Raw genomic sequence first — 13,596 nt, forward strand, 5'->3', positions numbered from 1 at the left:
GCCAATTTGTCTTGAGGACTCAAATTTAAGTGCACAAAAAGTAAAAAATGAACCTATGTTAATGGCACTTGTTTAAAAAGCATAAAGTGATGGTTTTCCAAAGCTGCTGCTATGAGTAATGGCTCCAGAGATTCAGGTGCTTAGCTGTTTGTTCATTTGTGCACTCCCCGCAAAGGTATTAACAACTGATTAGTGTAATGGGAAATTTTAAGACTGTGTGAAGCTGACCTGACTCAGTGAAAGGCTCCATGTTTTGTCATTCTGTCTTCATGCACTCAGAAAATATTTATGCTCAAAATGCTGATTTTAATTTAATTACATGTCAACTTTCTGTGTCTTTGTTTTTTTTTAAGTCCATGAAAAAAAGTTTAATGGAATCTGGCCAAAAGAAATGTACTTGATTGGTATGTATTCAATTTATTATGAGCATATCTTCCTAATAATTTGAATAAATAAACAGATTTTATTTATTGTTATGAGGGCAAAGAATAATCTTTCAGGTATACCACACGCTCATGCATCAGTTATCTTTCGCACACAGTGTTCTGACCGTATTGTGTGATCGTGGCAGTGATGTGTAAATATTGGAGGTGCTTTGTAAAAAAGCACATGGACCTGCTGGTAATTTGAACCAATGCAAAGTCAAATTAAAGTCGCAGAGAAAACCTGATTTATTTCAGATTTCCACAACATTTGCTCTCAGCTACGAGAGAGGATAATACAGGATGTGATTAAGCCGAGCATAACCATTATAATATAATGTATATATAAAACATCTAAAACTGTTTCTAGAACTAGGGTTGTGGTTTCTATTGGTTAAGAGTGTTGCTAATACGTCGTGTCTGCAGGGTCCTCGAAATTCCAACAAAAAACAGAAGGAAAGAAAAAAAAAAAGAAACACGGGCGCGTGTGTGCGCGCGTGGGTATTGTAGGTGGAGGCTGTTCTTACAAACCCCCTCAGCTCTCAGAGCTCTGAGACAGTCTCCGCTGTTCACGGCTCCGAGTGAGTCTGTTCTCAGCTGAAGTGCAGACCGGTGAAACACAGTGAGCGGATAGTTGTAAGTATTTTTTTCCCTTCGTCATGTCTTTAGTCTCTGTTTAGAGTGTGCAGGACAGCCTTTTTAATCCACACTGCCGCTAACACAAGCCTGTGAAAATGAAGCGTCGTTAAGTTTGTCTTACTTAGTAACATAAACTTGATGGCTCGTCCAAACAAAAGCAGCCATTGCCGTCAGCTGGATACATTTTTATTTGCAGAATTCACCTGTGATAGCGGACAGCACACAGCCATAAACTCGTGCTTACATGTAAATACATCAGGTGAAGGTGGCTGGTGTCGTGTTTAGGTTCACTTTAGCAGTCTGTGCTTTGTGTGTTGCTCGTGTCTTTCTGTTTTGTCCTAGTTGTTGCTGTGTATTGGTGGGATTTATTTTAATCTCTAATACTCTTTATTAATGTGAGATATATTTCGCGCCGTGTCTCTGGAGGTGCAGCAAGCCAAAAACATTATCAGTCACGGTGCTCATCTGTCTGCTGCTGATACAGAACTCCTGGAATTACTGTAAAAATGAGGATTTTTGTGTATGTGGCTTTTAAAAACGATACAGGTGGAAGTGGAGGCCTTGATTTGCTCTAAAGGGTCACACATACAAAAAGGGGACTGGAATAGAAATTGAACTCAAACTAAAAACAAAAAATGCAGAATTAAGAGGAATAGGAGTCACGAGAGAAGAGATGAGGAGAAACCAAGTGAGATGAAGAAGGGTGACATGCAGTGTAGGAGATAGAAGAAGAGATGAGGGGAAAACAACAACAGGGTAGAGAGGAAATAAAAGAAAGAGGAAAGAAGAGGAAGGAATATGAAATCTGCTCCACTATCACTGATAAGGTTTAGAACACTGTTATTGAAGCCCTGCTGCTTGAATTAATGGACTGCTGTGAAACAGGTAAAAAAAACAATTAACCTCTACGTGACCCTTTGTTTTCTCTTTCTTTCACTGTCCGAGGAAACAGAGCTTTTAATTTAATTGGTCACCACTCTTTAGCTTTTAAAGCTTTTCATTCTCGTCTGTTCACCTGTGGTACGTTTTTTTTTTTCTCATAAACTGCATGTGTCCTGCACGCTGTGTAGGAAGAGGATAAAAGTGTTGCTGATATTGGTTTTACCAGAACTGTGGCAATGCATGTAAGCATTAATGCACCCCCCACAAATTCCTGTATACCTTCCCAAAAATCTACCCTCCACAAGCAGTGTGACACTGTGGGTGCTGCAGAGTCTCCTGTGTTTTTTAACTTCAGTCACTGCCTTAGGGCCAAATGACTCATGTGTGCACACGAACACCTCCCTGCGTGTTTATCTATCCATAGATAAGTCCATCCATATGTGTCGTTCAGAAAAACTGAAATACAACCAAAACCATTCTGTGACCATGTTTGCATTTGCAGATCTTTGATCCACATGACATGCTTGTAAGATTATTGATCACACTCTGTGCAATCTGTGAGCACTTGTCAGCTTTGTAATAAAAAGTGTGGAGGCGGGCAGCGGTGTGGAGGTGACTGGATCCAGTCCAAATCTGTTAATTAAACCGCAACAGAGGAAGTAGATTCCCTGAGGGAGTAGGACTAATGGACAGCCAATTAGCTGATGGTGTATCTCTGCTCAATCTATGCTCTCCCGCTTCGAGTGAAATTGCTTTAAAAAAAAAAAAAAAGAACATTACTGTGTATTACATGTAAGTGTACACACATCATAAACCCACTATTTTCCCCAAAGAAATATCACAAATGAATATTTATAGTCCAAATATTTGCCTTGCTGAAAGCATATGTGTTTTTGTGAAAATACAAGCTTAGGATCTTTGTACTTTGGGCTAAAGTAACTCACAAATGTTTACTGGTCTATCTTGCAAAGATGGGGCTATTTTTAGTAACTGTAGATATTGAATAGGCTAAATTTAGTAAACAAAAAGTACAATATTTCACACTGATAATATTATCACTATTTAAATGTTACCTAAAGTCAAACACTCTACATAAAATTTGGACCCAATCACAACAAGAGCACATACTCTTTTGTGGACTACTGCTTTGAAGCTTCAAGTTTGGCATTTTGGCTGTCACCATTGTTTTTCTGTGGAAGTAAACAATGGCCATATTTGGATGAGAGGCTGTAGTGCTAGCAGCTAGTTAGCAGCTAATGTGGTTTATCTTGATTAGCAACTTGCATACATAGACTGAAGCATATTCATACAGTATTACAATTTAAGTCACAGACCTTTTTGTGACAGAAGACATATAATTTGCCAGATAAACTCGTTAAAATGGTCCAAAAGAGCACAAACATGTTCAGTGATTTTTAACTAGCTGAGGCGTTACCTAGCATTTGCTAGCAGCTTTAGCGACCCTAACCCTGGAGACTGCTGCCAACCTAGAATGTACTGACTTTGGTAAGCTTTTTTTTAAATGTGTGTGTCATTAACATTATTGTTGTATTTTATTGGCATACAATGCAAATTCACAGATGCAGGAGTGTGTTTCAAGCTCCAGTCTCTAAATGTTTTGTCTACACGAAGTGTACATATACTTAGGTGTGTTCATGTCCAAGCTCAAAGCGTCGCAGCAAGGAATTCAAGTGATGATTTTGTGCAGCATCATCGTCGTGTGATGATCAGTTGTATCCACAATTATAACTAACATTATAAACCATATGAAATAAATGGACAGATGCACATAAATGTATATAGTTTATGCTGCAATTCCTTGGCACCTTCTTAATGACAGCGTGATAAGTAAGGCTTTGAAATCTATTTTGTGCAGTGAGTGATGGTTACTCTTCCCCATTTCCCATGACCCTTTATGAGATACCCTCTGCAGCCTGGTGGCCACACCACCAACAGTCTTTGCTTTTTCCTGTCCTATTTTTTATATGCTAGGAATAAGGGTGGCAAAAAAAAGAAAAGACCAGACTGACATTAAAAGAAACAATAGAAATGCCCTAAAATGCACTTAGTGAATGTAACAATAATGAGCGGCCCTTTGGGCAATCAGCAGGCATTCACTTCCCCAACGAAACAGTTGCCAGACAGGCGTCTGTGTTAATGGGTACCTTGTGGCCTCTAGATTGCATCAGGAGGTTGTTTGTTCCAAGCTGTGGATTGAACAATTACGAGGTATTACGCAGGCGTCAACAGAGTTTTCAGTGAGGAGGAAACATGTATTTACCACCAGTATCAACCATGTAATCATCACCAGGCCTCTTATAAAGAGAGTCACCATTAATGTTAGTATAAATGCTTTCCAAAAATTCAACTATTGAAATTTATTCAAGGACATCTCTTTTCTGTCTCTTATGCTCTCTTTTGTCTTTAAGAGAGGTTAATCACACCAGAAATACGAGAGGTTAAAGCCAAATTGATGGTTGTACAACACGTAATGGTGATAGGAAAAAAACAAAAACATTAAAAAAAACCATGGAAACTGATGTTAAAAGTGTTTATTAAAGCATCGTGCACCAAACCGCTGTCAGCATGAATGTGGATTTTTTAAAGTTTTCAGCTTGTTCCTTTGAAAGACACAACAGCTGAAGCTCACAGCAGGTGCAAGCTATTTTCATTAGCAGAAACCATAACAATAGTATCCAGGGTTATTATGTGCCAAGCAATTGTCGCTTCACCAGCTAATCTCTAAGTACAATACTGCTAGTGTCGCTTTGCAGTTATGAGCAAGCATCATTATGGAAATAACTGAATTTGGGATTCAGTGATGTTGTGGATGAACAGCTGGAATGATCGATATGGGAGTAGAGAAGTGTGTTGTCCTGCAGTGTCAGCCGTGGCATCCAGTTATGAGTACACACACCTTCAGTGAATTCCATCGAGGGACAATAACTGCTGAGGTGGTGCATGACTCAGTATAATAGTCTTTCCTCTGGAAAAGGCTCTGAAAATCTCAAGATGACATCTTGGCTTCCGCTAATTCAAAGGCTAACTGTAAAGCCTATGCTGAAATACACTGAGGCTTCAGTGAAAGTGGATTTTATTTTCTACTGATTCATGAGGAACAAAGTGACATGCATGTGTTGGTAATCACAAACTGAGTTTGCAGCATTGAGTTTAGTCAGAGTTGAATTAGAGCAGTGAGAAAGTCTCTGACGTGAAAGCCTAAAGGTGTTCAAGCCAGCACAGGAAAACATGGGACTGATGAGATTAAGAAAAAACACATTGAACTGTAATGTCGTTAAAGTGTGTAGTGAACAAGTGGATAGAAAGGACTGCTGCTTAGACCACCGACAGTTTGAAAGCGTTGCATAATTTTGGTAGGTTATGAACTGCTGCTGTTGCCTCAAATTATACTGTACATATGGACTGATTCTTATATAGCTTTCACTTTTCTACTCTCCCGGAGTACTCAAAGCGCTCTATACAACATGCCACAATCACCCAATCTCACAAGCACTGTCTCTAAACTGAGTGCTTTCTATCGACATTCACACACATTCATACTCCGATGGATGCATCGAGAGCAACCTGGGGTTAGTATCTTGCCCAAGGATACATGAGCCAGGGATCGAACCACCAACCTTCCGATCAGTAGGTGACCTGCTCTACCTCCGGAGCTGCAGTCACCCCACCCAGGCCTCTCATTGTACTGCCTCAGCAAATAGGTACAATTTCACCAGTTCATTTGTAAACCCTGTGCTGTCTCACTTAAACAGAGTTTTTTTCTAGACTTTTTTCAGTTTTTTAAATATATTTACATTCAATTTATTAATTTAAAAAAAAAAACTGCAAATCAAGGTTTTAAATTAAATTTTTTATTCTTTTTCATTGTGTCACTTTGTAAAATTAATATATATTATATTTTTTATTCAGTCTCATATGTGGCATATGGCATTCACTTATTATTAATAGTTAAATTACTGTAAATGACAACCAGTAAGTTACCATTAAAGTTTAATGATCAGGCAAAATACATATTTCAGTTACACGTGAGATTTTTTTCTATATTTATTTTTTTCAGCACAGCTTCAACGTCATTTAAGTTTTTTCCTGCTTGCACAGAATGATAAGGTTACGAAACCACAGAAGATTACCGTTTCACGCCCTCGATCCAGTCTTGAGTCTTTTCCAAATGTGTTTGATATTCAAATTTGTATGCTTGGCATTTGCTTTTCCCTGCTGCAGCCACAAAATGAGCTAAAAAGTGGGGAAAGTGAACCAGAACACTGAATTAGTAAGCCATATGACTGGATAACCTTGTTTGCTAGAATGATAGAGTAATCCTTGAGATGTGAAATAATAAAAAAGTAAGTACCTTCCTATTTTTAACAAACTTTCTAGCTTCTGTTTCTCCGGATGTCTGCATTAGGAGAGAACAGACTATGCAAAATTTGCCAAAGCAGCAGCTCAATCATATTTTGTGTTGAACCTATTATTTTAAGATTTGTTTTGAAAACTATACATATTCCATTCTATGCCACAAATGGCACATAAATATAGATATGTATAGCAAACAAGTGAACATTTAGAATTGTAATCATCACTTCAGCTAGCATCAGACTTTAAATAACAACCAGTTAACATAAATTTACCCTGAGATCTCTAAGACTATATTATCTTCACTCTGCAGATGCACAGAGGGCAGGTTTTGTGTACACACATGCACAAATGCATTTGTCACACACCTGGCCTCTCACACACAATACTCTTTGTATTTGAATGTAAATGCAAGGACTCTTCAATCAGCAGTCATTCAGACTCTCACTTATCTCGTCAATTTGCTCCATGCAGGGACCTTTAAGCCTTGTCTTGACCTTATGTTACCATAGCAACACCTCCTGGGAGGGTTTTCACAGAGCTGCTCGTGCAATGGCAGACAAGAGAAGTGATGCACTTCAGGAAGAAAAATTGTCAGTCTGCTCTTATTGTGTTTATCAGAGATTAGGGTGGGAGGCAATAGCAAAGGCAAAATGAGGAGAGTGTAGGGGAGTGTGTGTGTGTGATTAGGTTAGCCTTGCTGACTGTTCACATCTCAGTGGGACATTCAGTGACTATCTAATGTATGGTGTGAGTAAAAAAAACAAAAGATACCTGCAACCACTCCAGTTTGTGTTATGGAACCATTAAACTTCTTATTTCCCCTTTTATATATTAATTAACATATATTCGCGTTATGACAGTGATGTGAAGCCTGTGATATGTTAGAAAATCATTTGTCTTCACTAACCATGGATGTGAATTGCATTACTATAGTTTTTATATGTTCAATTCCATTTTATTATTATAGTGCCAATTCACAGCCACAGTTGCCTCAAGGCGCTTTCTATCACAAGACAAAGATCCTACAATATCATAGAGAAAAACCCAGCAATTCACTGTGAGCAACCACATGGCAACAGAGGGGAGGAAGAACTCATTTTAATAAGAGGCAACATGTGGCAGTACCAGGCTCAGGAAGGGGCAGCCTTGTGCTGTGACTGGCTGCTGAATGAGAGGAAAGAGAAGGAGGAAAAGGGAGCATAGAGAGACAAGGACAGAACTTGAAGGTAATTGTGGATTTTTTTTTAAGCTTAATAAATGATGCACATGCTAGTAGGGCTGGGCGATATGACCCAAAATTCATATCTCGATATTTTTTAGCTGGATGGCGATATAAGATATATATCTCGATATATTTTTTTAAAGTCATAAAGTAAGAACAAAAAGAAAGTTCTTAGTCAAAGCTGTGTCCCAGATGTCACACAGGCACTTTTATTAACATAGAGCAGATGTACATAAAATTTACTCAAAAATAAATTATGAGCATTTATTAAATAATAATGCTCCATAAATAAAAGAAAACAATGTTGTTTTTGTGCATAACAAAAAGCTCACAATTGTGCAATCAAAATGTAAACTAAAAGACGCTGAGCACAATAACAAAGACAGATTTCACAGCTGCTCTGTTCCCAACTTGTACTGCGTGACTGACAGCCTGGAGTTTGAAATCCGCTTCGCAACCACGTCTCTTAACAGGTGCCATTTATGGTCCTTATACACAGTAGGGTAATATTACGTTGAAGCACAGTACGTATCACTCCGCGAGGCTCAGCCGTAATCCTCCGACAATCCATCAAGCGGTGCAGCTCCGTAGCTTACCAAAGTCGTACTAAAACATTTTTGACAGATTGCTGAGCGCCGTGTTCCACATAAAATCGGTTCGCGGCCATCAAGCACAACCAGAATTCATACATAAGGTGCGCTGTCAACTTTTGAGAAAATGAAAGGATTTTAGTCCGTGCAGCCCCTCTGGGCTGCATGGCGTTAGCGTGGTTAGCTCGTTAGCGTGGTTAGCTAGCTAACACGTTGACGGCGTCCAGCCCCACACACGGGGCGATGCGCAGTAACTCGTTAACGGAGATTTGCCGTGTCCATCTTGTCGCTTCCTGCAGGTGAAGCGATGGGGGAGGAGGGGGAGTTGTGTTCAGTGAAGGAGAGGCGAGGCCGAGTAACGTTGCGTAGAGACGGAAGTGGACGAAAGAGAGGCAAACTTGCGGCTCCACAAGTATAATTATAACGTAACATAGACTATATCGATATAAAGGATATTGTCACATCTTATATCTCGTATAAAAATATATCGATATTTTTTAAAAACTCGATATATCGCCCAGCTCTACATACTAGCCACAAGGTTGGATTACAAAGAGAATGCACTTCAAATAGTCACAATGTGTAACAACAGAAAGGTTTTGGTTTCCTACTATTTGTTCATTATCTATCCAAAACAGTTTTTTTAATAAATGTTGGAACCATAAAAACCAGAACGATAATTTTTTTTATATTTTTTATTTAAGGAGACAGGATTTAAGAGTGAACACTGGCTCTTGTGCCTCAGCTGATTTTTAATATTTTGCTGAACCACTTTTACTGCATTACAACATTCTTTTCTTTTGTGTACTCCTGATACGCTTTATTGAAAAGGACTTATTGAGACTTTATACGTCACTCAAGTTCGCTGACTGGAAAAAAAAAATCAATGACTGAGGCCAGAGAAATAATTGGTGCCTCGATTTAATCTGTTGAACCATTTTAGCTCCGTGTCTTTGTACAGTGTGACACCTGAACGTTGTACAACTCCATATTCACAATCACAGCACTGTTTGTGATACGAAGCCTGTCAAAGGTTAGTCAAGAAGACTGTCTCACGTTTATACCACCCATTCATGTTCCCTCTCACACAGCACCTAGTTTATAAAGGCGACTGACTGATGATGTTCCTCTCTGTGTTTATCATAGTTTCTGTCTCTTATCCAATTTTTTGCACTGTGGTCATTTAAAAAATGTCTAAGCCTCTGCTGCTCTCTGTGGTCATTTCCTTGTCAGATTGATGGAAAACTCTTCCACCCCATTCATCCTCACTTTTAATCAGGACCTCTGTCCTCAGGTCCATCCATTAATCTCACCATTTGTCATGCTCCACATCACATCCATCCAGATCTCCAGCATCATCCTTCACCCCTGCGCTGCTATCACCACCGTCTAGACTCCCTCCAGAGGATTTTTCCAGTACAGCTCAATATATCACTACTCCCTTATATGATGATGTCACAATAGCATCTCTTCACTAAAGACTCCTTACACAATGTGCACACATTATAAAAAAATCAATCTTAGCCTTCTTTCATTTGAATAATTTCTGATTTAAACATGAGGTTTTAAAAGCCTAAATAACCCCAAGTATAAGTGTAATTCGATATTAGGTACAAGTTAATATTTCTATATTTATCGACTTCTTGTCTTTACCCTGTTGCTTCATAAAAGCAGTAGCAGCATTAAGCAGTTGAGATCCACGGCATATACCATCCTCTGGCATTCACATTTAGTAACTGAGGTCATGACCTATGGATGGCTCTTAGGTTTGGTCTAAAAACTGTACATAAGGATTGACATTCACCATGATTTGATCACGTGTTTGACCAGTGAACACTGTGGTCTTATTCTCCACTGGTGGTACTGGTGCCCTTTAGGTTGTAATGAATGAAATGTAATTAAAGCAAAGCAAAAAAAATCTCCAAACACTGAAAGAGAATTCAGTCATGCTTCAAAGTGTGTACATTTCCTGTGTGCTGCCAATATTTGTACTTATTTTAATCTAAAGTAACTGTCTCTGGGGGGATTCTTTAGTGGTGTATATAATTCACCTTACCTTCCCCGCTCTTCCGCTCATCTTCACATCTGCATTAATGTACTTTACTCAGTTGAGGTCGCAGAAGATATGCCTCTGCTATTTTTCCCCCATAGGTCAGTGCATTTTGTTCCACCAATTATTAACCATCGCTGTGAGGGATGAGGGTGTGCCTGTGTGTGGAACAGTGGTGATTAAGAAGCTGGGATGGCTTCATAAACAAGTCTCGTACTAATAAAACTAAATACCTTATGTCTGTGTTCTGGTGCTCGCTTGCTTTGTTGTGACGGAAGGAAGGTTGTTATGTTTATTAATAGCTTAGTATTCATCAAGCCACTGGGCAGATATGGCCAAACTTTTGAAACTTTTAGGTGTTGTCCAACATCAGCAGCAGTCAACGTTATGTGTACATAGAAAAGTGTGTCTTTGTCAATACATGTTGTTGCCTGTTCATTCTCTCTTACTGCTGTGTATGCCATTGTTTTCTATGTTTTATCTTTCTTTGCTACATATCTTTTAGAGACACAGTTTTATATTTTATTAAACTGGCTCACTCATTCTCTTGCCAATAGTCAGATGAAAAATGTAATAGTGCTTGCACGTCTATTTTTGACAGAAGCCTGTTAAAACATTTAAATACCCCTAAAGCTCACATTAGCTAGTTATATAGTATTGTTGTCTAGATGCAAAAAAATGTCACTTGTGAGTTTTACAGAGAAGACATAAACACTAAACATGCAGCAAAAGTCTCCTGCCCACTTGAAACCAAGAACAATACAGCACTTGAGTGCCGGCTGTCTCCAGGCAACCTCAAGGTAACAAGACTTCCCAAGTTGCTGTCTATCCAATAAAAATTCAAAGTCCATACTAGCAAAGAACAATCTAAGACGTGATGGGAAATCTGTTACCTTTACACAGTCAGCCTAGATGTTTCCTCTAAAACTCTAAAACACAATTATAATGCAGTTTAGTTGAAGTTTCATGGACCTGGATTAACGTTACATTAATGATAATCCAGGTGCTAAATAACACCGAGCACCTTTCTTACTCCTAAGGGTTTTACATAAATTCTATACTTATTATTATGTACTATATTTATATTTTAAAGTTAAGCAACAAGTTTGCTGCAGTGTGTATAATTGCATGCAAACTGTGTGCTGTGTCTATTCCACCATGTAAAGCAGGGTTCCCCAATCCCAGTCCACGGGGGCCGGTGTCCCTGCAGGTTTTAGATCTCACTCTGGGTCAACACACCTGAATCACATGATTAGTTCATTACCAGGCCTCTGGAGAACTTCAGGACATGTTAAGAAGGTAATTTATCCATTTAAATCAGCTGTGATGGATCAAGGACACATCTAAAACCTGCAGGGACACCGGCCCTCGTGGACTGGGATTGGGGACCCCTGATGTAAAGGATGCTACAAAGGATGAAGCATTTTCTCCAACAACAGATCTGCTCGAACAGAAACTGAAAACAGAACTCAGAAAAGGTCCCAGAAGAAACTTTATAGCTTTACAGACACATTTCAGTGGACGAACAACCAACACGGCTGATTTGTTGGAAGAGTTGATTAACTGGACATCTCCAAAATGTTAGAATACACCTTTAATGCATTAATTGCTTTATATTTCATGTCCACATGAAGTGTGCTAAATTAATTAACTTTGCTTTCTGTAGGGCTGCTGATCTTCTACTGATGTGAGCTTACCAACAACTGTTGCCTGATAGTCGTTAACGCCTCGATGGAGCTCGTCCAGTTTGCTTTGCTGCCTCAGGAAGTCCCTACAGCTACCTGGAGCAACACCTCTGCCCCCTCCTACTCTCATTTCCTGCTCCTTTCTACTCCCTCCGAACCGCTTCACAGCTTCAACCAAGATGACACTTCGTTTCTCCTTAACAGCTCCTGTCAAAATTGCACCAAAAGTAAACCAGGATCCCTCCCTGGCTTGGCTGGAATCTTCATCCCACTCATTTATGGCATCGTTTGTGTCGTTGGCTTGGTGGGAAACACTCTGGTCATCCATGTTGTTGTCAACTACACAAAACACGAGTCAGTCACAAACATCTACATCCTCAATCTAGCCATTGCAGATGAGCTTTTCATGCTGGGCCTACCCTTCTTGGCGGTACAGAACGCTTTGCTCTCGTGGCCTTTCGGCTCTCTGATGTGCCGAGTGGTTATGACAGTGGATGCCATCAACCAGTTTACCAGCATCTTTTGTCTAACTGTGATGTCAGTGGACCGATACCTGGCTGTGGTGCATCCCATCCGCTCTTCTTGGTGGCGGCGCCCCCACGTGGCTAAGGCTATCAGTGGCACCGTTTGGGCGGGGTCCTTTGTGGTGGTGCTGCCGGTAGTGGTGTTCGCGGATGTGCTGAAGGATGATGGGAACTGCAGCATCGTGTGGCCTGAACCAGCAGAAGTGTGGAAGACATCGTTTATTGTCTACACGTGCACTGTTGGATTCTTCTGCCCCCTGCTGGTCATCTGTTTGTGCTACCTGCTGATCGTCATCAAGGTATGACTTTTAGAGTAACACTGAAATAATTTGAGTTTTTAAGATAGACCTCCTGACCCAGTATGAACCATCCAGATCCCTCAGGTCATCTGGATCCGGTCTTTTATCAGTTCCCAGAGTCAGAACCAGACACGGAGAAGCTGCATTCAGCTTTTATGCTCCTTATATCTGGAACAAACTCCCAGAAAGCCTCAGATCAGCTGAAACACTCAGTTTATTTAAATCCAGGTTGAAGACTCACCTGTTCTCAGCTGCATTTGAATAAAGCACCAAATCCACACTTTAAGCTTAAATTTCAAAACTTACATTTAACTACTGATCTTATCTACTGTTCTGATTTTATCTGTTTTGATTTTATATACTGTTGTTTGTTTGTTTGTTTGTTTGTTAATTAGTTAGTTAGTTTATTTGCTTGTTTTATTCAATTTTAAATCATGCTTTTTATTTGTTTTTGTTTCTAATGTCTCTGTAAAGCACTTTGAATCACCTTGTTGTTGAATTGTGCTATACAAATAAACTTGCCTTGCCTTGCCTAGAGGAGGAAGTTGGAGACATTTTTGAAAAAGTGTAGTCTATTCAATACTCTTTTCTAAAAATATTACATAGTCTGACTCAGATGAGCAATAGTGAAGTAGGAGCCTTTTATTGTTGATTAAAACACCGCAGCATTAGTGTCGTGGTCACCTTAAATCAAACTAGAGTCCACAAGTAAACCGATTTCAGCTGCAAACTGTTTTAAGAGTATTGTGGCTTCAGTCAACTAATGTTGATGTACTTTATTGACATTTTATGATTGACATTTAACTGTTCATCCACTGTCTGAAAAAAGCCATTTCCTTTAAGGCCACTCTTACACCCTCAGGAAAGGGCTAGGGGATGAGGGGATTAACAATGATAAGCTCAGGG

The 13,596-nt window shown here is 39.5% G+C and overlaps 1 protein-coding gene across 1 annotated transcript; it reads left to right on the forward strand.

The window, feature by feature from the left end:
* Window positions 1–955: 955 nt before the first annotated feature.
* LOC146707163 (somatostatin receptor type 3-like) lies at window positions 956–12,995 on the forward strand. The gene is made up of 2 exons (XM_085458496.1): window positions 956–1,058; window positions 11,849–12,995. Exon 2 carries the CDS (start codon window positions 11,914–11,916, stop codon window positions 12,694–12,696), a length of 783 nt encoding a protein of 260 aa, XP_085314622.1. The 5' UTR covers window positions 956–1,058; window positions 11,849–11,913; the 3' UTR covers window positions 12,697–12,995.
* Window positions 12,996–13,596: the final 601 nt, after the last annotated feature.

The sequence above is a fragment of the Copadichromis virginalis genome, linkage group LG6 (assembly GCF_057382275.1).
Source record: "Copadichromis virginalis isolate Kocher_CV1m ecotype Utaka linkage group LG6, C_Virginalis_male_GT1.1, whole genome shotgun sequence".
Classification (NCBI taxonomy): domain Eukaryota; kingdom Metazoa; phylum Chordata; class Actinopteri; order Cichliformes; family Cichlidae; genus Copadichromis; species Copadichromis virginalis.

What these genes read in the sequence shown, in the direction of transcription:
- LOC146707163 (XM_085458496.1), top strand. Translation starts at nt 11,914, where the DNA reads ATGGAGCTCGTCCAGTTTGCTTTGCTGCCTCAGGAAGTCCCTACAGCT.